The 25,114-nt window shown below is 41.6% G+C and overlaps 1 protein-coding gene across 1 annotated transcript in view; it reads right to left on the minus strand.

The window, feature by feature from the left end:
• NRXN3 (neurexin 3) overlaps positions 1-25,114 on the minus strand; it is a gene marked incomplete at its 5' end in the record, with an annotated part of 932,122 nt that overhangs the window by 866,809 nt on the left and 40,199 nt on the right. The window contains 2 exons of the mRNA XM_084263764.1: positions 18,685-18,696; positions 21,164-21,193. Of these exons, the coding sequence (XP_084119890.1) occupies positions 18,685-18,696; positions 21,164-21,193 (42 nt within the window). The remainder of the gene's footprint in view (positions 1-18,684; positions 18,697-21,163; positions 21,194-25,114) is intronic.

Here is a 25,114-nt window from a genome sequence, read left to right on the forward strand (position 1 = left end):
GAGAGATCATTTTTCTATTGGTTCACAACCACAAAGTTACACATAAGGTTCGTCAGTACTTGCAGCCTTCCACCTTGCGACCTTCCCACCTCCCTACTCCATTCATCTGTCAAGAAGATTCTGCTTTGGCGTTAGCATCAGTCCCCTGAACTCCAAGAAAGGTGTCTTGATGTACTCCACCACAGAGCATGGCCTCTGTGATTGCACAGTGAGGTCCCAGTCGCCTCCTGTCCCAAGGCCGGAGATTTATATGCTGCCCAATCTCCTTTTGGCTTGGCATTATCTGCTCTGCCAGTGGTCTGAGTCATTCCCTTCAAGATGCAATGGCCCCGAGGTGGGACTGACAGGCTGTGATGAAGAGAGGCAGAAGAAGGGGATGGATGCTCCCTTTATTTTGTCATTGCCTGTACCCAAGTGCTGCAAGGGAAATGTTACCAGGAAGCTGTTAAAGGGCAACTTTTTCTGGAGTCACCGATACATCTCCATGTGACATTTACTCTGCTAGGAATGATTTATCCCTTCAGAAGGAAAGGCCTGAGTCACAGACCAGCAATATCAAGTAAATCACCTTCTGGAGGAAGATAATGGCTCTGCCCATCATAGGGCTTTTTTAAACCTATCATCAGGCCAAACTCTACTCCATTCCTGATGAATAGTTAAATCTCATGTTTAGAGCATACATGGTATTAATGCCCCCAAAAATAGCCAGTCTGGGGATTATACCCTCTTGTACTACTAATTCCCTAAGGGACCCTCCTCATCCTCCTCCACTTGGAAGAAAAGACACTAATTATTCCCTAACCCACACTTTGATTATGGGAACACAAATCAATACCAGCAAAGAAACCTGACTCACAGATGGAAAGTGCCAGTGAGACAGTAAAGTAAGAGGCCCGTGGTCCTTTCTATTGCTCCAACTCCAACATAATAGAAGAGCCAGAATCAGGAGAAAAGACTCATCTGTACTGAGAAACATCCAGGCACAAAGTTATTCTTAGCACTAAAGAGCCTAACAGAAGAATTAAAAAAAAAACCCCACACCACAGAAAAATGGCAGAACATAAAAGTATCTGTTAATAAATAATATCCACCACTAGAATGCTCTTTAACACCTTGTCCTGTCTCTTACCAGGTTACAGCAACTTATGTTCTGCCCCAAACCGCCTGCTGTTCAGTATAAGATTATTCTTCAGCGATGCATTCTCATTATTTAGCCTAATCCACTTTGAAGTGATTTGAGCTCTAGTTTCTACACACATTTAACTTTGATCACTTACAAGTGGAATCCTCTGGACATACGCAGCATCTATGCATGTACAAGGAAAAGATACAGAAGAAACACAGGGTCACAGTTAAGCATGTGGTGGCAACGCTCTACAATGTGACCTAGACAGAATTATTGGAGGAAAGGAGAGAGAGATTTATACCTATTTACATTATCCGTGCTTCTAACCAGGAGCAATTTTCTCCAATTCTAAAACACTGTCATGTCCTGTGAGGTTTGCTTAAATAAAAGATGGAAAATGAGTTTCTGGCTGCAGCCTTTCAGCCTGTGGAAAGCTATTCGTTCTCAAACGTGGCCCAAAGACTTCTAAAAGGTCAAGAATTAGGTGAAAGCACACCTTCTTACACTCAGCCAAAGTGCATATCCTGCAGCCAGTCAGGTCAAGTGTTCCTTGCCTACTCTGGGAGATCAGTCCATCCACATGAAAAGACTTCCTACTGCAGGGGAGTGGTGCCTTGAGAGAGGACAGAAAAGAACCGATAGCATCACTTCTTCTCAGCAAGTGATAGCACACTGTCGCTCTGTTAAAGCATACATAGATCACTTAGCTGACATGAAACTTGCAAATGGGAAGCATAACTAAATCCAAAAGTGGCCAGAAAAAGAATATGCAAAATGGACCATTTTCTTATCTGCAAGTAGGTCCATCCTGTCCCCCTGCTTGGCATTTGTATTGGTACAGAACTGGGGAGCTTGTATGGTCTTTTGGAAAATAATAACAACAGTCAAGGACCTTTAGATCAACAAAGAATAATAACTCTATTACAGTTCTTCAGTGCTGAAAGACTCCTATTCCCCTCTTAAGACTCAATATCTGACAGTATTTCTTCTGGGACATGTCGCTAGTTATTGTGACTGGGACAATCAGCTCCTTGAAGGACAATACAGGAAGTCCTTGTTCTTTCCTGATGAGTCTTTGTTCCAGCATCACTAAATGGTTCAGAAGGCACACAAAGGCAACTATGACTGATATCTCTGGAGCAGAAAGATGCATTCCCATTACTAATGTTGGATGACATGAGCCACAAAGTTTATTTTGATAGATGATTTCACTCAATGAGGTGGTATTCAGATTCTCATTCCGTTCTCAACTGGATGGCTATAAGGATTAGTATTTTGTGATAAGGGCTGCAGCACTACTACAGACCTGGTTGGGAAGCTCTTCTGTAATACTGCAACCTGAGCAGGTGCTGGCCCTATTGGAGGTCTCACAACAAGCCCACTACTCACAGTGCTCTTTTCCCATCACTGTTCACATGATCATCTGAGAGCTTCTTTTTACTGATCTGCTGAACTTTTCTCTCTTTGCCTTCTATCTCAAGCCCTTGGATGCTCCACAAATCCAATGTCCAGACTGCTTGCTCCATTGCACAGAAATGCCATCATGCTGAGAGTCATTTGGCAACACCTGCCAGTGATGACTGTGTTTTATAACAGTCCATTAGCACAAGGTTCTTAATGAAAATGAAAGCTGGTAATGAAGCCAAAAGGCGGCAGCAGCCTTTAGTCTGGGGAGGGTAATTAAGCTAGAAGAGATGGGAATACTGAAGAACAAAATTAACACATGGATAAAGAAAAGAGACCTGGTAGTGCATTAGCACTAATGTAGTTATGGCAAACTATCCAGTTTCCTTTATGAAAACATTTTGTTTGCATTTGGTGGACTATTTTTATCTTGCTAGCTGATACAACAGGTCATTGTTCCTTCAGAGATACAGAAATCAACTAGAACTAAATGTGCAGGATTTCAATGTGGAGCAGCTAAAGACCCTCTGGAAAATGAAGAATATCTATATTATGGTACCTTTAAGCTTTGAAGAGAGGAAAGGACTCAAGTTATCCTCCTCTAAGTCACTATCTCATGTACAGTAGGTGTGGCAGAGAAAGAGTAGATCCCAGGAATAGGAACTCCTTGGTCTATTTGCAAAGCAATTGTCCAAACTCAGTGCTTCCCCCTTTTTAACTTAGCAAAGTACTCTACCAGCTAAAGCTACAGTTCTCATTGTTAAGATGTTCCTTCTCGATACTGCACCTAGAAGACCTCTGTACAATTGAGTGGCACCTCTTCTAGGTAATTCCTCTCAGACAGCACCAGGATAATTACTTTTTCTTCTGAGCATTTATGCTTTCTATGCGCTTGGAGATGATTTCATTTCCTATCTTGCCTGTTTCCCAGCATGACGTTTAGCTATACATACAAAGTCTTTCACTATTTCCTCATAACCAAGCCAGGCATGATCTTAATCATCAAGCTTTTTCAAAATTCTCAGAAACTGTTTGACATATCTCCATCTTACAGTATTTAAGGCCCTTAACAGTTTAGTCTAGGTGCAGCTTATCAGATCTCTTTACAGATGAATTATCCACCTACTGCTTAGTGAAGGATGTCAGGGCACTTATGCGACATTTATGCTGTTTTCTATCCACACTGATGATTGCAATTCTTCCCATTCTAGTCAAATCTACACATTTCATTAATATGTCATTTTTTCCTCCTCTTTGTGATCACTGAGAAAAGCACTAGACAGAAATGACAGTAACTTCCAATTTGTCTAGCCTTCCCAGTTCATGAAAATTCTGTGGCTTTTTGTATTGCTAATTTATTTTAGAAAACTCTTCATAATAAAGCCAAATTTTAATTGTTTTTTTCAAGTAAGATTATATAGGGCTTTTTTGTCAAATAACATATTGAAGTCTAGATATATCACAATCACTGTCTTTCTTTCATCCATTAATTTTGTAACTCAGTCCAAGAGTAATCAAGTGCCTTCTATGAGTTTTGTTTATTAAATGCTGCTGATGATTGCTCATGGTTCTGTTACTCTATATAGTTACAGATTCATTATTCTTAACACTGCTTCCATTATTTTATTAGAGGCTGATAAGGCTTTTAAGAAACATTTTGAAAGTTAATTCATAGAAGCATTTGGGGAAGGACTAGAATTTAGCTAAACACAGAATCTACTGTTGAAAAGCTGCCATAGGTTTTTATTCTCCTAAACGTAATATACAGGATCAGAAGAAACAAGAGCAGATGAGGACTAGAGTGTCCTATCCTATGTTAGGGTGGTTATATTATTGGTAATAGAGTTGAGACATACACACAAGGAACTGCAACTATTAGACAAATCCAGAAAGGTTTGACAGTGTCACAGAGCAAAAGACTTACAGATCCCACTGCCTGTGGGCTTGGCTAATTTTTATGTCCTTCATTACCATCCTATACAGCACAAAGACATCTTGTGGACTTCAGAGCCTCACACACAAGAAACCGTAAGAGGAAAGGTGTAAAGCCTTCTCTTTGAAGTCATGCCAGCAAGTGGGAGGGGAGGGAGATTAGAAAGGGGGCAGTATGAACCCCTAGAGCCTTGTCATATGGAACCAGAGGAACTGGCAAGTCCTGCCCGAGCAGCCCACCATGCTGGCACTTGACATCCTGGGGTACCATGAATGGATAAAAGAAGGAGACGCTGCCAGTCCCTGCCCCATCCCCACTGTGCCAATTGCCTTTTTGGTTTTCCCCTGCTGAAAACTCGTATCAACATTTCCAGCAGTGACAGCAGAACTAACACCAGCAGAGAGCTCTGTCGCCCGGCAGGACAGCCTGCTGCCTGCTTCGGCTTGGCCATTGTACCCTAGGAAGACTGGAGACCTACAATCAGACCTCTTTCTGCGTGGATCAAATAGCTGGCTCTATTTACAGCTGTTTATGTGGCACCCCAGAAGCTGCCAGGTAAACACCTGAACCTAGACAATCACTGGCCTGTAACTAGAGCCTTGCCATGTAATAAATACACAGCTGAGTAGAAAGACAGATAATCTTGTAATAAGAGACTCTTCAATCAGTCTTGTCCTTCCAGTGTTCCCCCCCGCTTTCTCTAAACCACTCTGTTAACAAAGTGAAATATCCACATACCATGAAAAGTAATCTCTCCCTTTCTTGGCAAGACAGTGTCTCAAATGCAGTAGGGGCTTTTTAATTAACATTATTTTCCTGCGAAGAGACTAAGAAAATGCATCAAAAGCAATTTCTACATTGTCTAAGAATAATATAATTGCTCAGGCCCACTTTTAAACCTGGCTTTGATGTGACTTGCTGTACCTAGCTGCTCAGCTGAAAGCAGGCTTAGCTCAGGAGCTCTGCACCAACAGGACTCTGGGCTCTGTTCCTGGCACTAGTAGTTCACCCTATCTCTGTGGAAGAACATCAGGTAATCTCTGTCCTTTGCTGTATTCTGTTAAGCAGAAAATACTTAGTGCTTCCAGTGACTAACAGAGTACCTCCTGTTATCAGCTCTACCAGTGTGTCATTTTTCTACCTCTGCTGTCCCACCAAATTCTACTTGCTAAAAGTCCAGAGTGATGTGCACCAACCCAACTCTGAGTCCCAGCAGCAGGATGGCATCAATGCCCTAGATCAGGGTGCCAGAGGGACCCAGCACTGCATGTGTTATTAGGCATGGCAAGTCAAAGCAAGTCAAAATCAAGGGTTGCATGGTGGAGCTGTGGGTCAAGACAAAACAGCTGTACTACAGCTCCAAATCTAATCACTCAGGCAGGGTAACATAAGGAGACACTAAAGAATGTGTTTGGCATAGGTATTTGAGACAGGAAGATACTGAGGGTTATTCTGATACAAATATTCTCAGAACAAACCAGATTCTTGAATCCCAGCTATTCATCAATGCAAACAAGGTAAAACAAACTGACCTACTAATACAAAATCAGAATAAAAAAATACAACAGAAATAACGATCACCAGGTGGAAAGAGAACAAAGGCTTAGTCAATCCTTACAGAACAATAGTGTCAGGATATTGGAATGCTTATGGGAAACGGTTATTATAACTTCTAAAAGTTCATATTCTACATGGGCAAAGTTCTAAGAACTCTCCGCTCCTGCCCCAAGGTGCCCCATTAGCCAAACACACCCCAATCAATGCCAACAAATCTGCATTGTAAGAGGAAAATATTAATGTTAACTGAATTATGTGAAGGGGAAAGGAACAAACATTAGAAAGCTCAAAATAGCATGCAGGAGTGCCCACACAGTAACTCTATACAAAGTCTTTGTATGGACTCAGAAGGGCACAATCTCCCCATTTCCACTTACACTTCATTTTACTGGTGCCTGATTCTTGACTGATGAGGAAAAATACATGCCAAGAAACTCCTGAGCCTCTCCAGCAATGCTGAGGTTAGCATGGACCCTGCATGCCACCATTCCCACCTGTGGTGGTTCAGCCCCCAAACAGTGGCTGGGCACCACACACTGCTCCTTGCTCCAGAGGAGGAACAGACAGAGCCTACATGGCTCAGCATAAGGCCAGGTTACAGACAAAATCACTGTGAAAGGGGAGCAATAACAGCCCGTGGCAAGTTACACTCATACCCAGTGATAACAGAGTACTGTACCAATGCAAGAACCAACCAGACACCCCAGCCACAATCAGACTGCCCTGGAGGCACCCAGCAGCACCCCTCCCCAACCAGCCCCTTTTATGGGGGAGTGATGTCAGGTGGTGTGGAAACAGCCCAGGCTGACTCAGCTCACCTGGGCTGACTCAGCTCACCTGGGCTGGCTGCTTGGAGAGGTTGCCCCTGGCCTGGCCAGAACCAGGAGGACACCACACACAGACTCAGCAGGGCAACTGATGGAGCCTTTGCTCCTTTCCCATCACACCTCTTTTAATTGCCAGCACTACTTGCTTTCTCAGCACCAATGGGGAACTTCTCTCAGGGTCTTCAGGCAGTGCTGCATGGCAAACACAAGTGGTGTGAGTGTCTGGAGAAGTGAAGAACAGGGCTCAAAGAAATAAACTCTTGGCCCTGGGCTGCAGCCCCAAGTCCAGGCTCCCATCAGTGCTGACATCTGCCAGGTACTGTATGAGCACAAGCCAGTATCCAGACCGGTTTGTAGATGAGGTGTGGCATGATCCAGCCTGCAAACTGTGTTGCCCCTCCAGAGTCGGGGATACATGGCCTGCCAGACCCATGGAACACTTCCTCCTCTTATCCCAAAAAGGGGCTGAGCTCCCCATTTCTACCAGCATTGTGCCTACCCCACTTATTATGTAGAGGGAGAGATAACAGAGGGACAGAAATAGCCCTCCACTAACCACATTTGACATCACTACTGCTTGTGTGACCAGAGTATGGAGCATGAAAAGAATACTCTGTCCTCTTCTTTTGTACTTACTACCCAAAAACCTAGCACAGTGTAATTAATTTAGTTTCATGCAACATAAGACAGGAAAGTTATCACTGCTTCCATTTCACACATGGACAAGCTGAGGTTCACTGTGGGCAATCAGAACAGCCTGAAGCAAAATCAGAGCAACCGAGAACTGAACTGAGGACTCTCAATCTTGTGCCTTAACATTACCTTTCCTCTCTCAGCATGACCTCCTCCCAAGCTGAGATGTTACTTTTCCATATTCAAGGGTATTACTTTCCTCCCTAGAGAAACCTGAAGGCTGAGCTGGCTCCTCTCTTCTTTCTCTCTGCTCAGAGGAAAAAAAAAAACAACCCCATATCCACAAACACACTCCAAAGGCAGCCCTATTTAATCCCAGTGTAATTCTCACTGCTCTTTCTTAATCCTTCCACCTGTGAGATAATTGCCAGCATTCTGGGAAGAACTCAATAGTAATCATAGACTTGCATAAAAAGAGACAAAGAACCAGATAAAATAGAGGAAAGGAAATCACAAGGCCCGAATTAACCATGCACATACACATCCATTCCAGACACCCTGCTGAACTAACCTCTTTCACAACAGATAAAAGGTCCACAAATGGGCCTGGAGGAGAAGGCCATGAAAAGCCATGTCAGTAAATGAAGGCTTTAGTCTTCTCGTGTGTGCACTGTGGAATGAGATGCCACAAAAATCAAAGAACCAACATAAGCTACCAGTAGTAATACATACCTGACCAATAGTCAGCAAAAAAATAAAGTAGGGGTATCTTCCCACCTCATTCTGTCCAGAAGACTGGTGTTCCTGGCATATTCCACTCCCACCACGTTACCTGGGACACTTCTCCCAGATATAAGTACATACATGTCTATTACCATTCCCTCTGTTTCCCTTCCAACTGCTGATGCTGTACATCCATTCTTTCTCCTCAACAACCGAAAAAACCATTTCCACTTCTTGACTGTGGAAGTACCCTCTTTCTTTTCCACTTGTCCTTAAAATTCATGCCTCCAAGGAGAAACCCACATTATCTCAGCGCAAACTCTAAGGGTACCTCTGCATTATGAGGGTTTTTTTCATTCTGTAGGTTTTTTGTCACAGAGAATGTGTGCTGTTCCCTTTGTAAAATACGATTGCCATTTCTACGGTCATGTACATGTTTATCAATAGATAAATACAGTTTAAATCTTCTTAGAGAACTGCTTTAGCAAGTGGAATCTAATTGGGAGAGTCCTTGGTAGAACAAGCAGGTTATGTGGTGGTTTATAAGATGGATTGCACTGGTGCTCACAGCAACAGGAATGGACAAGAGAACTCTGGCATTTATTGCCTGCTCTCCTCCAGCTCTCTCCATCTCTCTGCGCTTCTGCTTATTCAACTGTAAAACAAGGAAAACAAATAATTAACCTTCTTACTGGACGGATGTGAAGCTGAATGATAATGCTTTGTGCTCACTGCGTACTGTTTTCAGGGCACTCTGCAAGCATCAATGCAGCAGCCTCCTTGTGCGGTGCTGAAGGGCTTTTGTCCCCACTCCACTGCCGCAGAGGCACAAAGGCCCCGACAATTCAGAGTGAAAGCCAGCAGCGCCAGCAAGAGCACACCTCTCCCTCCTGCCACCTCTCCACTAACCACCACGCTACTGAGGAATGCACTCCAAGCCTTTTCTAAGACACTTACCAGGACGGGAGGTTGGTGGGATGTCAACACACTACAGGTGCACTGCTGATGACAAACAATCAGCACACAGAGCAGTATGTTTCAGGAGGAGCACGGACAGACAGTGCTAGAAAGGTGCTGGGGAGAAAAGCAACCACTCCTAAGAGTCCTAATTCCACATCTCTTAAAACAAACTGCTGAGAAATGGCCCACTGGAAACCCCAGCAAATAGAGCTGTAACGAGCTCAAGGCCGGAAAGAAGGGAAATGGGTGTCTATCCGCTGGGCACATCGACAGGAAAACTTGTCAAGCGGTTGCAAGCTCCCAAATCAGTCAGCTGGGAGAAGAGTCAGACAGAAAGTGATTCCTGAAATAAATTTCTTTTTGGTTATTTTTGGAAAAGGAGACAAAAAGGAGGGAGGCTGGTACATTGGAAAGCTGACAAAAATCATTATTCTCTATAAATTGCTTTGACATTGTATAGGCAGTGACCTTCACAGCACTACCAGTTTAATGGCATTTACTTCAGCAGTAGCTGATTTCACTATTAAACAGGGATGCATAGCACAAGATTACACAACTAAATCACTCTTGTAAATATTTAATATCATTGCTTTTCTTTTTTTTCCCCTTTTAACAAATCACTATCAGAGGCAGAGCACACAGTAGAAAACACATTTATTTATTCTATCCTGGAAAAAGCTTAGTGCTCATGCATTTTATCTATCTAGTTCTCCAAATGACTTTGACACTTGAAAGCCCTTGTGATCAAAACAGTCTGAAGGAAGGCAATTTTGCAACCATTTAAGAACTGATTTCATGCACTGATCAACATTTACCAAACTTGCCTGATGGAACAGCACAAAGTTTAACCCAGCAGATTGATAGCAAACACCTGAAGGAGAAAATTAGTAAGAAAACCACACTAGTTTAAACAGAAATACCTTAGGAGACAAAAAAAAGAAAGAGAATCGGAGATAATCTCTCCACTCTTCCTCCCCCACCAAAGAAATAGGAAAAAAATATAAATATTTGGGAAGTCAAAGGGAACTGGCACTAACAGAAAAAAGTCGTTCTTCTGGCTGACAATACAATAAGCGCATCCACCACATAATCCATTCATTCATTCCATTACAGACACACAGTGCAGCTCGGCAGGAAATGAAGTGTCCACAGATTTCTCTTAAAAGACATCTGTTTTAAAGATGGAGTCAATAGATAGAACAAATAAAGTACAAGAATGTAGCAAAGAAAGATTGCTAATGATGGCTCTAGTATCGTATCTCGTAATATAAAATTGACTGAGAAATTGCAATGCTAAGCCTGGAGTAGAGTACTTCAGGTATAGCAAGTAATTTTTTAAAGAGAGCCTTAATGATGTGTACATTCAGATTTTTTCCAACTTTAGGAAAAGAATCTCTCCACAGCCTGGCATAAGTGGTCTGTCACACTGTGCCAAAAATTATATTCTGTTAAATGATCGGTGCCAGAAAGTGTTCTTTATGACAGTATTCCAGGAGACAAATAACCTAAGTTGTGCGCCTTTTCAGCAATTTAGCAACAGAGGAAAGAAAAATCAATGGATATTTAGGATGTGAACAAATTCTGGAGGGGAAAAAAAATTAATTTGGTAAAACAAGGGGAAATAAAAAGACCCCAGAGGTAGAGACCAGCTTTCTGCACGTGCCTACAGATTTCAGCGAGACTGAATCAGACTATCCAGAATTAATGTGTAGTTGAAAACGGTCAGATAAATGTATTATTTGGATGATGGAGTTGGCCAGTCCTGGTGCCTGAAAGGTGTGTGCCCTTTGTCAGAGCTGGGAAATGCAAATGCAGAGTGATGCTGGGTGCTGCCCTGGGTTTTATACAAGCTTGCAACATCTTTAATGCAGAGCTAAGCAAGCGCCTGTAATCCCTGTGCTGCGATGCAGCGATGTGCTGCTCCCCCCTCACAGGACAAGCCAACAGCTATGCAAGATCCTTTTATCAACATTCACAGGGCTGGAAAATAACTGTTCACAGTTTGATTCCCAACATTACCGGGTGAACCAAGAATTGCTCAGAGAACTGGCAGCTGAATACACACGTAAAAGACAAAGGTTCTTCAGTGATATTTATTCTAGCCAAGTTTTAATATTTCAAGGCTTATAGCAACTAACTCTTTACATAATCAAATGTAATTGTCTGATCCCAGCTGGCGATCGGCACATTCAGCATCAACCTGGTCATTATTAATATACCAGTAATTAGGGGGAATAAAGGTGTGTGCTTTATAATGCTGGCTTAATACAATCCCACCGTACCTAATAAGACCACAGCTCCTTTTAAAATACAATTATTTTAACATTCAAATTATATATTTTTGTTACCACTACTAACAACTAACAATCACAGAGCCATATGATTTTAGAAAAAAAATACTAAAATGGTTTTTTAGAGTCTTTAGAAAAAAAGAAAAAAAAAAGGACAATTAAAAGGAACCATGTTTTGCTTTAGAAATAATCTGACCCATAAGCAGTTCCCCAATCAAACTGTGATTTGAGAGAAAAGCCTGATTAAAATGCATGCAATTGACAGAATCAAATCATAAACACTTACCTACATACACTACATACATTCTTCTTGCTCTACAGTAGGAGAGAAAGCGATATCTCAGGCACCACGGTGTGGTACTGCTTGGCAAATGCTACTGACTTTTTTAATGGTGACAACTGTGTACACAAATTCTCAAAGTACCAGTTCTGTTTAAAGCCTTTCCCCACAAAGCAGTGCTGGTAAAGGACCGTTTCTATTAAATGCTCTGCAGTCTCTAACAAGAGGAGAACTAAGGCCATCATTTAGTAAGAATGATCCAGAATCCCTCAGGTTACTGCTGGGACAGTCTCAGAGCCAGATTCTTCCCTGCAGTATTTCTTTTACATCAGTGGGTTTCCTCTGCTTCAGCATCAGTTATACCACAATAAAGTCCTTGCAGTGCAGTGAAGAATACGGCTTTTAATATCATTACATCAAGCTTCTTGGTGTGTAAAGCATAGCTAGTGTGAGCTCAACATGTCACAGAGAATTCCGCTAGAACTTTATCCCTGCAGGTTCACAACACGTTCCCAAATGCAAAACACTTCATTTCTATGGGTTCCACTGGCTGCTGAGGAAACCCAGTCCCTTAAGCACAGCAACTTGCAGGGCAAGTCATCTGTAACACGGATTTTCAACCAAAAAGGCTTCAAAACCAAATGAATGCCCTGCAACCTGTAAGTGCTGAATACAGACCTGATTCCTTGTTCTCTGTAGTGGTATTTTTTTTATCATCTTCCCTTATTGCATAGCCTGTCAGTACTGATCTCTATCTGGATACCTGCACTGGGAACGATCAAGGCTCTTGAAATAAATGGGGAAACGAATTTCCGCGTGAGAAGGAGCTCTAGCTCCATGAAAGGCATGAGGATGGCCAAAGAAATGGGTGGTGGTGACAGAAAGATCTGCAATTAGCAACAGTGCCTTGCCAAAAATCAGAATCAAACCCCACAATACTGAGGTGGGGGAAATCACACACTACTGGACATGACTTCATAACCGGGACGGACGGTACTGGGTGAGTTATAGCAGATGATTGGAGAAAGCATGACCTTCTGCACAGTGATAGTTTTACAACCATTTGTATGGCATGTTATCCACTAATCTCTAGTAAAAATATTTACTATCTGGTACAGCACTTCAAATAAGGCTGCTGTTTCTAAGAGCCTACTGTTAATGTGTAAGATCCAGCTTACACAGCACGCATTTCCTAAACTGTTCGATACCATAACGTTATCACTCTGGTCCACAAAAGGCCACAATGAGCCTTAAAACAGGAAACTCCCTTCTTTCACTGGGTTTCATATTTTTGCAGTGCTGCCTGATGTGTGTGACAGGGGTCTATTTCAGTTCCTGATGGCATTATCACCACTTTGCTGCATTACCATAAAGCCCAGGAAATAAGCTATTACCCACCATCACTCCTCCCAAATGTTATCACAGAGAATCATGCATTCACAAAACAGCATTAACTGTGAGAATTAGAGTCCATTTAAACTGCAGCTGTTCCTTCATTCCTAAATAGGTTCTTAGATCAAAACTTCTCCCTGACTGGTCTCATTACCAAATGTCCCTTTCAACTGTAAGAGAACGATCACTTTGAAAAAGTGTGTGTTTTACAGCTAAGGCTCCTTCCCTGTATTATGGCAACCAGGTAACAGTCAAAGGAAATTTTTTGTCCAAAAATACAGGGGGTGTCTTCGCTTTCAGAACTGTGAGTTAAAAATTTTGCCTTCAAATAATTTCTGGCAACAGAAAGATGCCTGTAATTTTGATTTTCTATTTCTGGTTTATCTCATTTTCAGAATCTCAAGCTTCAATTATTGCAGGGAAAGACGTTCTGTTTATTTTTAATGATAATACTAACTCTGCAGTAAGAGCTTTCTTTTAAAGACAAAACCTAAATCCTGGATCTAATATACACACTGGTGTTCCATTCAGCTCTAAACCCATGCCCTAGAAAAACCCACAACCCTATATTCTGTCATTATCAAAGAAAGCACTGCTTATTATGTTCCATTTCCCACTCTGCTTCTTTGCCTCTTTGTTACTGTCCGTTGGAAGGCCTCAAATCAGCAGGGAAAAAGCACTCTCAAATCTAAACTGAAAAACCTAAATGCCAGGAAAAGGCACAATGTCTCTTTAAGAGTCAACAGTAAATTAACTTGCCCATAAGAGTGCAATAATTAGCAGTTAGTAGCTTATTAAAAGGATGGCAAAGGCCAAGCTGCCATCTGGGATCTCCGGTTTCTTGTGATTGTTATTATGTCAAGATGTGCAACTTGCATTAGCTTTCATGTCACTGTGCTTGCCCTTACTTTACATGTAAATTTTAATGAAAGATACAGCACTTTAAAAATCAGACGTCCATCAAAAGTGCTATTAGGCTGCCTTTTACAAAGCACATGGGCTGTTTTGCTACCTCTGCATCTCTACACACCACTGAATGCCTCAAATGAAGGAAGCAGAGGATGAAAAAAAAAAAAGCCTTTCCATGATATCAATTAAATATTCTCTTTGGGCAGAGTGAAACCTGAGCCTCCTCGAAAACAGAAGACAACAATACAGTGTGAGGAGGCAATATTTTAGCTCCTGCTTACACACAACATGACCACAATGCCTTCAACTCTCACAGGAATCATTCTCCTTAATAAAAATGAAAAGCCAATGAAGAATCAGCTGTTTATTCACACGTTAGATAGAGATGGTGTTAAAATAACCCAGAAGGCAAGCACGTGAGAAAATGATCTATAATGTGCAAAATATTTACCAGGTTACTGAATATTTTTGCATACACGTTGTTTGTAAACACACATGCTCATTTGCACAAATGAAACAAACAAAAAGTTACCAGAATCATCCTATTTAAGGTCTCATTTGTCTGCCTTCAGAAACATATTATGGAGGTGTAAAAAGGAGAACGCTGATAAGGCATCTATTCCTTTGCATTAGCTGATATCCAGCATCAAAGTGACTTCACTCACACAAATTTGGAAAATGCCATCACCTCTGACATATAAATAGGATGAATGCCTTGCAGAAACGTCCCCCAATATCTTACATTCAAAATTCATCAACTATCAATCGTCTCTAATTAGACTTACAAGAATTACACTAAAATCTTTGGTTCTTTCTCAAACAGAACATGAAGCCAGCAGCAAAATTCTGCTTAGCAAAAAAGATCCCAGAAGAATGACATCGACACTCAAGGGGCTTTGATTCTATCAAAGAGGTTTTACAGATTTGGTATTTGCTAACCATAAAATAAAATGCCTCATTTTTCAAACAGGCATTAAGAGGAAAGTTAAAACTGAAAGTCGCCATCCTTACAATAATGTAGCCATTTTTTTCCCCACCAAAAGGAAAACAACAACATTGCCACGCATATTTTAAAATTACTAGAGAAAATGAGGTGTAGAAATCAAAATAAAAATATTCACATTTAAAGCTCAACTATTACGATATTTTTACAGGGTAAAGCAGAGCTTAAAAACCACCACCAAGGCTGGCAAGATGAATGTAGTGTTGGTTTTCCTCTTGCATAATGAGATATTTATAAAGCACAAATTATTTGTTACTGATGTAATGGCATTCAACATTTGCATAAACTCTTGGCCACTCAGATGGACCTCTTCACATCGCTCTGAAATCCTAATGGTACTGCTGGTGAAGAAGAACTCAAAAGTATTTTCCAGATCAGTAAGGTCCAGTCATTTCCTTCCATCCAAGTCCAAAAATGCTATTTCATTTTTTTTCTGTGCCATTACCTCCTGGTCAATATTATTGAACAATTCAAAGAAATAACAACCACACACTGCTCACTGAGAGCAATGCTCAACGTTACAAAGACTGAAAAGACCTACTTGGGTTAAGGGCAGTTAGGACCAAGGGAGAGAATCTGATCTTGCGATGCTGAGAACTGCCCCACGAATTTGCCAGTAGCCTTTGGCCAACACCACATGCATTAAGAAATGCCCCAGACACGAAATATGTGAATACTCTGTCATTTCTCTCTGAGAATGGGTAAAATGAAATGCTTCATGTTGAAAACAAGTGTGCAGCTGTGCAGTTCTCCATCCCGAGCACACCTACTGATGGAGGGACAGAGCCGAGTGCCTCAGAGGAGAAGCAGCAGCCTGCAGACTGCCCCGGCGCTACGGAGGCAGCCTGTGCACACCCAGGAACCAGCCAGACCTCACTGCCATTCTCTGTGCCAGAGGGGACAGTTGGGACTTTTGGGTTCTTAGGCCTGCGAAATTCAATGTCAATTTTGCTATTCCTTCAAGAAAACACAGGACTTAATTCACTGAGAAGAGCAGAGTCCCACCAGGAATACAGCCAATTTTCTCTGGAGGCACGACCCTCGATAGAAACCAGATCCAAACCAAGAGTGATGATAAAACAAAACCTGCTACAGCCATAAAAGAATGGTGAAAGGTAGCAAAAAGGCAAATTATCATTTCCTTAACAAAGGCTGTCAAGAGAACAAATGATCAGGAAGAACATGACTACACATTAACTCCAGTTCAATAGCAAATTAGAGTTGGATATTTATGATCTCCTTTGCTATCATTTGCTTGTGGGGGAGTGTTAGGGAAATAAACTCAATATAATTGTTCCTTAATTGTCGATTCCTCTCCAGGAAAGAAGTTGTATTCAGCAATTCATGCCAAACTAAATAAAAGTCCTCCCTGCTTATCATACATTTACCTCATGTCTGTGACCACACAACCAATAAAAACACAAACAATGCATAGATACTCGGTTCAGGTTAAAATGCAAGTGGTACCCAGGTGCTTTTCTGTATCTCAGCTACAGCAGTCATTACCCCAGAATACTTCCACTTCAGCTTCTTCAGCTTTCCAGGAATTCAGGGGGAAAAAAAAGAGAATTAAAATTTCCTGAACTTTTAAAAAAGGATAGATGCAGAAGAAGCCTATTTACTACAGTGCAAGCAACTAATGAAAGACTTGTTTCAAATGATAAATGCAAGGTCACAGTGCTATACGTTGCAGAGAGGTTTTATGAAATCAAATCCATCATATCCTTCATCTATGTACATGGTATGAGACAGAGTGGCTGCCAGTTTTTACTAAAACCTACAATAATGCCAAAAAATATGAACCTTCCAGGTACAATCACTAAGGCATCTGGTACCACCTTTTCCATGAGCTGAAGGCCACGTGTGGGTTCAAAATCACACCACTTGAACCCTCTGAAGGTAATACCATTTTTCATACAGAGTGATGGTTCTCCAGTGACGTCACTTGCTACAACTAGAGCTAAAAACTGGGCAGTGAAACAGTATTTTCACTCAGTGACACAACAAAGTTTCAGTGCATATGAATGAATTGTGGACTATGTATTTTAATTCTCATTCTTACAGGCTCAACTGGGAGTTTTGCTTGGGAAAAGCCTTTCAGTTCAGACTTGCACAGACTGCCCTGCAGCACAAGTGCCACCCAAGAAAAGAAGGAGCAACATGAGCTGACATCACGCCATACAAGATTCGCCCTGATCCCACTGACCCTTCAATCACACCAAGCCATACATCAGCTAACTCAATTATTGGCAGCTGTGTTGAGGCACAGTAACATTTTGTATTGTGGGTTTAAAGCTTTAGGGCCTCACATTTTTACCAGTGTATTATATATATATATATATGATTATTATGTTCTGATGTTCACCTCTTGCTAAGAAGATAGCTCTGTGAACGTATTAACCTCCACTGCCCAACTTTGGATAGAATAGAAAAGCTATGAAATTAATCATTGGAATACTTTTCCACCTCAAAACTGAACAAACTATATTGACTGCATGAGGCAACCCATCACAGAGAATCCAAACAATACAAAAGTCACAGAAGGCAGCAGAGCAACAGAAAGAGGAATCATACAAAGAGAAAGTGTTTAATATGCCATTGTGTTCCCCAGAATCCAGGTATTATAGGTGGATTGCTCACTGGGCAGAGACTGATTGTACCTCAAAGGAAAGTTATTATGAACAAATCCTCTGAGCTCTCATATCCTCCCAAATTCATAGTAGTCCATTTAGTAATTTAATCCCCCCAACACCTTTTTGGCACAGACACACCCAACATCCTCCACTGGGTTCAAATCATGCTGATCAATAGATCAGATTCTTCAGTAGTGTATTTGTTGGAAAGAAGTAAGCTTCAACATAAAAAGCCTTCTAATATCTCAATATCATTGTAAATGAGGACAAATAAATTAATTTTCCTTGAGCATTGCTTATAATTTATCAATTAATCTTCACCTTCCCCTCCTGTGCAATTCAAGACCCACAGCAGATTTGCAGCATTTTGCCTTTTTGACAGTTTTGATTAGAGATGGATGACCCCCCCTCTGCGTGCTAGAGGTAGGTGTGAACTGCTGAAGAGCAAGCTGGAGCCCAGAGCAGCCTCACATGCCCTGTGCAGTACTGAGCTGCAAAGGGAATGGACCCCTCCGTGAAGAAGCACTGATCACTTCTGCTTCCTCTGCAGCTTTTTGCAACTTGATTTCTCTTTGAAAAACATCTTTTCACTAACAGAGAGGACAGGAAGCAGAGCTGGAGGGAAATGATATCTCAGAAGACCTTGGTCATTGAAGGGTACCAGACAAGCCCAGATCTTGCTTCCACCAACACCAGTGCCAAAGCATCCAGCACTCCAATGCAAGAGAGTCAGCAGTGGCAGCTCACTGGCCTCTGGTCCCTTTGCAACCCAGCCAGACATTGCACAGCCCATGTTTAGTGTGATCAGAGAGAAAACACCTGATAAGAAGGCCTCAAAGCGTTCACCCTAATAAATATTTCTCCGATAATTCAATACAAACCAAAAGACTGTTGAGAGACTTCAAAGTGAAGGCACTGAGTTCCAATATGAAACATTCATAAAAATACAATTTGTCCATCGACAAGCAAACATTTTACAAGCAATGAAGTCTAAGAAAGAATGCAATCTCTACCTTTACTTCTACCTAAAGACAGGAAGGTGTGTGTCCAGTTAAGAGGAGGGACAAGATGGGTGTCCGTCATGGAGGAGGCAAAAGAGAGGAGAAGGAGGAAGCATAAAAAACAGAAAATGATGTCACTGGTGATACATACAAACCCCAGAACATTAGCATATTTATGCAGCAGCCAAACCCAACAAAACACAATCTCAAGGGCAAGAGACACACCACAAGTAAAGCACAAAGCAAGGCTTAAACAACTGTCAGTACAGCCAGCAACAGCCTGGTTAAGCCCTTTGGCTTTAATTTGATTTTCTACTGAGAAATGCAAAGCCCTCATGCAATAGCACACCAGTGATACGCCTCATTCCACGTCAAATTCAAAACAGCAAGGGAAACAACAGAGTAGGGCAGAAAAGAAGACAAAATCCCATGGTAATATATTTGCTAAACACATTTCACCTACCAGAGCTAATGTATTTATACATAGTGTTGACATTGCATATTTACTCACATATATATACATTTACATATTACATATCCATCATATTTTTTAGAGAGTAAATATTTATTGAAAGGGAATACCTGTGAGTTGGTTGGCAAGACAGGAGGAACCACTATTCCCTGATGCATCATGGATAAATAGGGATGGCTAAAGTTGCCAGAAGCCAACATTTTTCACATTTTTTTTGCCAGGCAGGGAGTATAGAAAGGGCTGAGGACAATCATACAGGCTGGAATAGGTCATGCAAGCCTTCATGAGCCAGCTGGGTTGCAACTTGTAATTTAAATGGCCAAGTGCATCTGTTTATATAATTCAGTGCTAAATCACAGACTGCTACAAAGGTACGTTTAGTGATATTGAGAATGAAAGTTCACTGTCCTGATCACTCACAACATGCCATCACGTTGATGCCCCCTCCCTGGCAGTGTTCAAGGCCAGGCTGGATAGGGCTTTGGGCAACCTTGTCTAGTGGGAGGTGTCCTTGACCATAGCAGAGGGTTGGAACAAGATAATCTCTAAGGTCCCTTCCAACCCAAACCATTCTATGGTTCTATGATCCTTCCTCTACCAATTGGTTACATATTCAGCTGCTTCCTGAGCAACTGGGACATCATGAAAGGGCTTGTCTGCTGGATGCTCATTCACCAAGCACAATGTCTGAGCCATGAGCCCAGCTGAACAGTAAGTGGAGATAGAGAGGGAGTTTAATACTACCCAGAGTTTAGCCAGATGCTCAACATGCCAACTATATGAGTGCCTGTCAGGACCATAGAAGAGCTGTTTTTCTAACTATGCCACCACATAGGGATGCTAAGCAGTACAAGAACTGAAGAACAAGCCCTGACTTCACTTCTGATTTTTTCCTAAGCTTTCATGACCTCAGAGCAGCCAGCTGCCTTGAACTGCAGAACAAATACTGATTACGTCCTAAGCCTCTCTACATTTCGCTGAGATACATAGAAACTACGTCTCTTCTATTCAAGTACCTAATTACTCTTGAGCCTTTACAGCCATTACATTCTTATAAACTCTCTGGACTGTCTAACCACAGATACGTGTTCACTTCATGGCAAAAACACTACTGTGTGCACATAGTCTGGGAAAGCCTCATCAGCTTTAGATTCAAAACTCACATTTTTCTGGTCTACCTACTGTACTACGTGCACACACCTTGCATTAGAGTCTTCAAGCATTTCACAAGACTAGACTGTATCACCAGCACTTCTAACTCCTCCCTGCATTTCCATGTGAGCAAGACAATGACCCTGTCAAAAGAAAACAGAATCATCCCTCTCTCCTCACCTCACCTCTCCTCACCAGGTTCTTGTTCCACACACCCATAGCACAAAATGGGACTAATAATCCCACTGTGTCACAGCCAGTAGATCTGTAACACAATCCAGGCTGAGATTTTAAAATGTGAACTATGATACAGGCCTAGATCTCATTTGTAGCCCAACCTGGGGTTAGCCTTGTTCTTTTTCTCAACCATTTTGCTCTGTGCATATTTGAGTATTTAAAATTATAGGCACAGGACTCACAGGCCATTATCTGCAATTTTCCTCAGGATTCATAATGAGTTAGGATCATGCCATGAGGGCTATTAACATATTTTTTTTTTGTAGTAATTGCATTCTTAAAAATAAAGACCAACATTGAGGTCTACATTTACCAGGCAGAAATGGGAGTCATTACAGCTGGCACAACAAGAAAGAAACGGCAAGATAAAATAGTTGCTGGGCTGTATGGAAGGGGGAAGCATACCTCTTTACTGTCCATGGAATAACTTCATGATCCTTCCTGGGCTCCTGAGTTCCAGACTGATGAGTAGCCATGGCTTATGGGACACAGGCAAAATTGCAAATGGCTTGGACTAGCACCCAGCAGGCTTAGTTGCTTTTGTCATGCAAAGCCCAGCTCAGAAAAGCAGCAGGGACAAAGCTCTTTCATGATCAGTGACTGAAACAAAGAGGAAGTAGAAGGACTTACCTTGTTCACCCATCATCAGGTGCGAGAGGCCTTTGAAAGAGAAAGAAAGAGAGAGAGGAAGTAAGAAAAAAAGAACAAACCAGAAAAAGAAGCAGCAATATCTACGCACACTGGTCACAGTCCAATACCGCTCAGGATTGGAGCTCGCATACTTGAACTAGGCCAAGTATGGGTGTAGCACACAGGGCACACACAGGCAGTCACTGCTTTCCACACTGAGCAGGGAAGACAGAAAAAAAACACCTGCTTGTAGTTGCAGAGCTGTGTTTCAGGTTCCTTGTATCCCTTGGGGAGCTGCTCCAGAGGCACTGCACACAGGCCTAGCTAAATGGGCTAGGAAAGCCAAGGCTGCCATGGGGTTCTGCAGGGAGCATTCACTCCTCTGGAGAGCTACAGAAATAGCTTCTACTCAGCTAAAGATTTAGAATTCAAGGTTGCAGTGGTCAGTGAAAGGGAGGTCATGATTCCATCATGCTTCAATCACAACATCTGGCCTGAATGCATACAAGCATGCACAAAGCTATCCTCAATCCTCAACGTGGTGCTTTTAGGAGTCAATCAACACTTGCTTGTTAGACACCAGTACACCAGACCTGGCAAGGACTAAAAAAATTACCTGTAACCTATACTTAATGCTTCTCCATTTCCTTTCTGGGAAGAACTGGAAGAACTGTGACTGCTCCAGTCTCTTTCCAATAACTCTTTCTGGCATAAACCTTCTATGTTTCAATTAAAATCCATTTCTAGCCCCAATTTGCAAATATGTTTACTGTACAACTCTAGTCACACAAATATTCTTTCAGTACTGTTGTATATATATTCATGCCCAATCCATTAAGCATCAACTTGTCCATTAGTTAATGTTGTGACGTGTGATATCACAGAGCTAACTTATGCAAAAATCCAGTCCTACCCACTCAAGTCGTGAGCGACCCCTTTCATTCATGGTTCCCTGACCTTATTCCTTTGATTCCTCCTCCACATCTCCTACCTCTCACAGCACTTAGTATGGCAGGGACTTTCATACACACATCCATACACACACCCTATCTTAAGGCAGTTTATTATTCAAACAGGGCTGTGACTTGTTTAATTTCACAGAGATGAGAGGTCAAATGAATTTACTAGAACAAGACTTTTCAACAAGTAGCATGCTGAGTCTGAATTGGTTTATTTCTCTCTCTTTTATGTTTTCCCTTTGCATCTGCTAGAAAAATCTAAAATCCAGATGATCCCAAGAATATGTTCACCCACAGAGAACTCCAAGCCAGATAAGGGGATTAATAATTGTACAGTCTAAGGAATGCAAATATCTTAATGTTCTTGAAGATTATTGTGGATTTAGAAAAACAATCAGAAACACAACATAGGTTTAGATTTTTTTTTTTCTCAGCTATAAATAAACATGGCAGACTTGATACTGTAGGACATTTCTGATCTAAACTACAAGATATAATTTCATCGAATTGTTTTGCTCTGATAGCAGAGTGGGTAGAATTTGTGTATCTATTTATGGCCACTGACCCCATCATTCCTGATAGGCAAGCCTTAGGTCTGTCCAAATGGCCACTTAAAAGTCACTGTAAAAGTCATCATAAAAGACACTGCAAAAGACAAGAAGACAAAAGTGTAATTCTTAGGACCTACAAAGCACAAGAGATGCTGCAGCAATGGTGGAAAAGAGAAAAGGCAAGAAGTTGGTAGTATGACATGCAGCTGAAACTGGCCAAATAGGCAAGGGACATAAACCCGGAGCAGAGACAGGGGTCTCAAGTCCACAGCCTTTGTACACTGGGGAGGAGCCCAGAGGCACAGAGCCAACAGGGGCAGCTGCTGGGGATGGCAGGAACATTGTCCACTTGAGAAGATGGGACACTAAGAAAGAGAAACCCTCCAGAGAGGGTTCAAAGCAAGAACCTGCATTAAACTCCCTGAACTACACTGTAAGAAGACTCCTTCTCTCTCTCCAGCTGCCACAGAGGAGCCATAAAGTCTCTAAATCTCAGGAATGTCAAAGCCCCTTTTGCTTTCCCTGAAGGCCAGTGCTGTGTGTGGTAGCAGTCGGTCCATCAGCCAGGTGCAGGCCAGAGCTCTTCACCTGCAGTCTAGCAATGAGTACATCCCCAGATGTACCCACCATTCTGTCCCTCTGTCAGGCCTTGGTTCAGATGCCTACAAAAGAAAGTCTCCCTAAGAAATGTTGTGGGACTGCTTCTTGACATATCTCAAATACCACAGCAGCTGTGGTATTGTAGGTACCTCGATCTTCTAGTCTGAACTGGGCAATGAAAGTAGGGAGATTAATGAAAAATAATCTCCCCAGCAGGTGCCACTTTTTCCTCTTTAAAACAGGACAAAAAAAGAGGGTTGACATGGAGATATAGAAAAAACCCCACTATTATCTCTGAAGTTGTCCATTAACACAGATCCTGATTTTAACAAAGAGAACACCAACAGAATTCAAGATGCATTAATAGATATAATAATAATATAAATAATGAAATAACATATCAGCTTTTCTCATCTGAAAATTTTCCTCCCTTCCAATTTAAAGTAGGAGTGAAAATGAGTGTATTTATCTCCAACAAAATGTCATTAACAACCAAAACCTTCAACTATTGAGATCTAAAATCTGTGACATTTGCAGCATGTGTAACAAAGGCCCCAAATTAGTCACAGTAAAATCAACACAGAAAATGTGAACTGACATCATTGTCTCACCTTTACATCAGTTTCAAGATATGACAAGACACTAAAACAATTTTCAAATCACGAAAGTCAAAGTCATCTCAAGGTGCCATGGGGTAGCACTTGCTACTGGGTTACAGTAAGCTAATAAGGCACCCAACAAATACATGCAAGAGGTGTGAGAATTGTTCAGACCTGCATACTAGACCAGATTTTGCCAGAAAAGAGGGAAGACCTATCACTCTGCTATTTAGACATAAACCAGAGAGGCCAGAAAAGCTTTCAGCAGGCTCAGGATGCTAAATGAACTCATCAGGCCCCAAAGCACGTTATTCACACGTAAAACCATTATATGCACAAACAGCCACCACATTCCAGAAGAATCCTGTAAGAAAATCTGAGTTTCCCACCTAAATCCAGGTGAAATACGATTCCCTTCTAATTTTGGATTTGTCCAAAAAGAAACCCTGATTAAAGTGTAAGGTTTGCAAGCCCAGGCAGCATAGAACTAGGAAAATGTTGACAGAGTCACAGTGGTCAAGGCATTGTGTGCTTTTTCTAAACCAATCTCATCAATAATCTATTGGTTGGGCACAACTGCTGCCCAACAAAAAAGGTGGTTAGCATGTGCTCTTGAAAAGGTTTAGGAAAAAACCCAAAATAAATAGCTTATATGCCAGCAAAGAAATCCGATGTCAAAGTCAGGAACATGGTGACTTGCTATTTCTGAACATCAGGCATGAGTGACAGCAAGGACAACTGCATGGCTTCAGAAGGCGGCTCTCAACAGGTTTCTTAGACAATGACAAGCCTTTGCTTGGTCTCTCTGGAGCCCCAGTTTCTTCCAACTTTCAGCAGTAATGTGAAGAGAAAGTGGCCTGCTGCTTCAGAACACTGGTTCGTTATTAAAACACGTCCATCACTGAGGGCAGGCAGACATATAAACTCCACTCTGGCCATGATTTATGCCTGCTACAATTGACTCTTCCTACTTAGGTCCAGGAGATTTTCTGGTATTTCTTTAACCTACTATGAAATCAGTAATATTTTCTTAAAGGTTAATATTAATCTCCCTTGATCTCAAAGTAACATTTCAAAGAATTACTTTTTTTTTTCATTTTTTTTAAATTGTGATCTATCTGCTTTCTATATCAAAGTAGTAAAATGAAGTGGCTGTAATACCACAAAATATTAAGGGCCAACACTGGATTCTTCTGAAGCCAGAAGGGAATTTTTTAAGTAGCTTCAGAGTATAATGACATG

The sequence above is a fragment of the Gallinula chloropus genome (genome assembly GCF_964237585.1).
Source record: "Gallinula chloropus genome assembly, chromosome: 4".
NCBI classification, from domain to species: domain Eukaryota; kingdom Metazoa; phylum Chordata; class Aves; order Gruiformes; family Rallidae; genus Gallinula; species Gallinula chloropus.